Raw genomic sequence first — 2,406 nt, 5'->3', positions numbered from 1 at the left:
AATTAATTAATAATTATAATGTTTAATTTTATTAATAAAAACTTCAATTTTTTAATATAATTGAGTTTTTCACCTTTTTTTCTTTATGGTTCCTGTTTTGGTATCATTCATACACCTGCACAATTTCATCATCATATGAATTTAGCAAGGAATGTTAGTAATAACAATAGTAAAGTTACTAATAATCACTACCATTTACTGAGCATTTAGTATGTATCAGACACTCTACATACATTATTCTATTTAATCTTCACAACAAACCTATGAAGTAATTGTTCTCATTCTATAAATCAGGAAACTGAGGCTGAAGAGGACAAAGTAACTTGCCTATAATCATGAAACTTGCAATGTTGGAGCTGAGATTCAGTCACTTTGCTGTGCACAAACTCTGAACTTTGTAAACAGATGAATAGGCCTGGGTCTGCTGTGCTGGCTGCTAGGTGTGTTACTTGTGGTACCCTTCACCTCTCTGAGTCTCGATGTCACCTGTAAAATTTGCTTAACAGTAACTCCCTCATTGCGTTGTTGAGGGATTTAATTGAGCAAACATATGCAATGTGCCTGGCACGTACACACAGTCAGAGAAGAGAGTCAGCCACCACCCTTCTTTGCTGGAGTACCTTAACTATTTCATCCTTTCTCTTTTTTTGTGGGGTGTGGTGGAAAGGCGGTGAGATAAAGGGTAAACCAGTGTAGCTGTGACGGGCAGAGGTGGCAATTCCAGGTGTGGCCCATCTAAATGAGGAAAAGAGTGAGGTGAAGCTTCACGTCTCTGAAGGAGACCCACCCCTGGGAGGGACTTAAGTGCTCCCAGCACAGGGAGGCACACCGTTCCAAGTGTGGGAAGCTGGGGCAGGGTTGGGTCAGGAAGATCTCTCCACTGCTCAGAAGCAGTCACTCTTGCTTGTGAGGAGGGCCCTGTGAGGTTGCTGCTCATCTTCCAGCTCTTGCGCTGCTGGCCAGGACACATACACAGAGACAATGGGAAACCTCGAGGGACACCTGCTGCCAGGGGTGATCTTCCTCCTCTACTCACTCTATTACTCAGTGCTGGCGTCCTTGGCCTTGCTACGGGGACAGAGGTTTTTCAAGCCCCCTGTACCCCCAAGGGAGAAGCGAGGACACAAGTGGTGGAAGTGGATACCTGTGGAAGGAATGGTGAAGATCATCATCAGCCTGACTGGCATTATGTCTGAGTTCTTCTACCCTCCAGGAGTCAACCGGCTGAAGATAGTAGATTGGGAGGACCCTCAGCGACCATTCTTATTCTCAAACAACTGGCAGCATGTCACCATGTATGGGTTCTTCCTGCTCAGTGGCGTGGTGGACGTTGTGAGCCAGTCATGCCAGGCACGGCAGAGCATGAAGCTGGAGCGAGCAGCTGAGGCCCTGGCCTGCTGTACACTGGCACTGCTGATGGCATCCCACGTTGAACACAAGGATGCCCTGGAGATCCGCCTGCACATGCTCTTCATAGTCCCTGCCTTCCTGGTCGGCCTGGTGCTCATGATCGAGGTGTGGGTCCCTGACCAGCCCTCACTCTGGTTCCTCAAGTCCTGGATGGGGCTGGTGTTCAGCACCTGGCTGCTGCAGATCTGCTTGGTGCTGTATGTTCCTCCCTCTGGGAAGCCCTGGCGATCAGAAAATCACGTGGACCTCGCCTTCCTCACCATCTTCTTCTGCTGGCACCTGGTTTTAGGGGCAGCTGTGCTGGCTGCTGTCTATGGCATCTGCAGCCTATGGCATCATCGCTGTTCCTCAGGGACAGAGGCCTCAGGTGCCAAATACAAGCCATGCCCCACAGGCTACAACAGTGAAGAGCTAGAGAAACTCAGGGCAGGGGCTGAGCTGCTGCATGAGGGTGTCTAGGTTTAGAATCTGTGTTTGTACTCGCCTTTTGTAATGAAAGTTTTGAGGTTGTCCATTGAGTGCATAGCATGGGGCCTGTGATGTGGCTTTCCATCACAGTAATCATCTTCCTTGTTCCTGAATAAACCGTCAGGCTCCTAGCAGCAATTTTGCCACCACCGGATCTCTCCAGGTCTGTCTCTTTCCTGTCACATTCCTATCTCTATCCTGTCTCTTTCCCATTCATGATGGTTCCTTGCCATTTACTTACATGAAGTGGAAGAAGAAGCAGTGCTTTTCTCTGACAGCTTTTGGGATCCAAGAGGAGAAAATGAAATGAGAAAACAGAGAGAGAGCGAGTATCACTGGGGACCTGAGGAGGGTTCTATCCATCTGAGGCAAGGCTGGCTGTGTGCGTGCGTGTGTGTGTGTGTGTGTGTGTGTGTGTGTGTGTGTGTAGCTGAAGTGCTTCACTGTGTGAAAGAGGGGATCCAGTTTTGCATAATGGTGAGGGCTTCCGTTTTCTTTATTACTCAATGTTCTTTGTTTACACTAAGT

General features: G+C 48.1%; 1 protein-coding gene across 1 annotated transcript; it reads left to right on the top strand.

Annotated features, from left to right (window-relative positions):
• The first annotated feature begins 884 nt into the window (after positions 1 to 884).
• Positions 885 to 1,898, top strand: LOC114489685 (transmembrane epididymal protein 1A-like). The gene has a single exon (XM_028503554.2). The coding sequence runs from the start codon at positions 982 to 984 to the stop codon at positions 1,867 to 1,869; it is 888 nt and encodes a 295-aa protein (XP_028359355.1). The 5' UTR covers positions 885 to 981; the 3' UTR covers positions 1,870 to 1,898.
• Positions 1,899 to 2,406: the final 508 nt, after the last annotated feature.

This window comes from Phyllostomus discolor, chromosome 2 (genome assembly GCF_004126475.2).
Source record: "Phyllostomus discolor isolate MPI-MPIP mPhyDis1 chromosome 2, mPhyDis1.pri.v3, whole genome shotgun sequence".
NCBI lineage: Eukaryota > Metazoa > Chordata > Mammalia > Chiroptera > Phyllostomidae > Phyllostomus > Phyllostomus discolor.
Note: the sequence above shows the minus strand (reverse complement) of the source record. Positions and strands in the feature narration are given on the sequence as shown.

Excerpts from the sequence above, each read along its gene's own strand:
- LOC114489685 (XM_028503554.2), top strand. The coding sequence starts at position 982 with ATGGGAAACCTCGAGGGACACCTGCTGCCAGGGGTGATCTTCCTCCTC.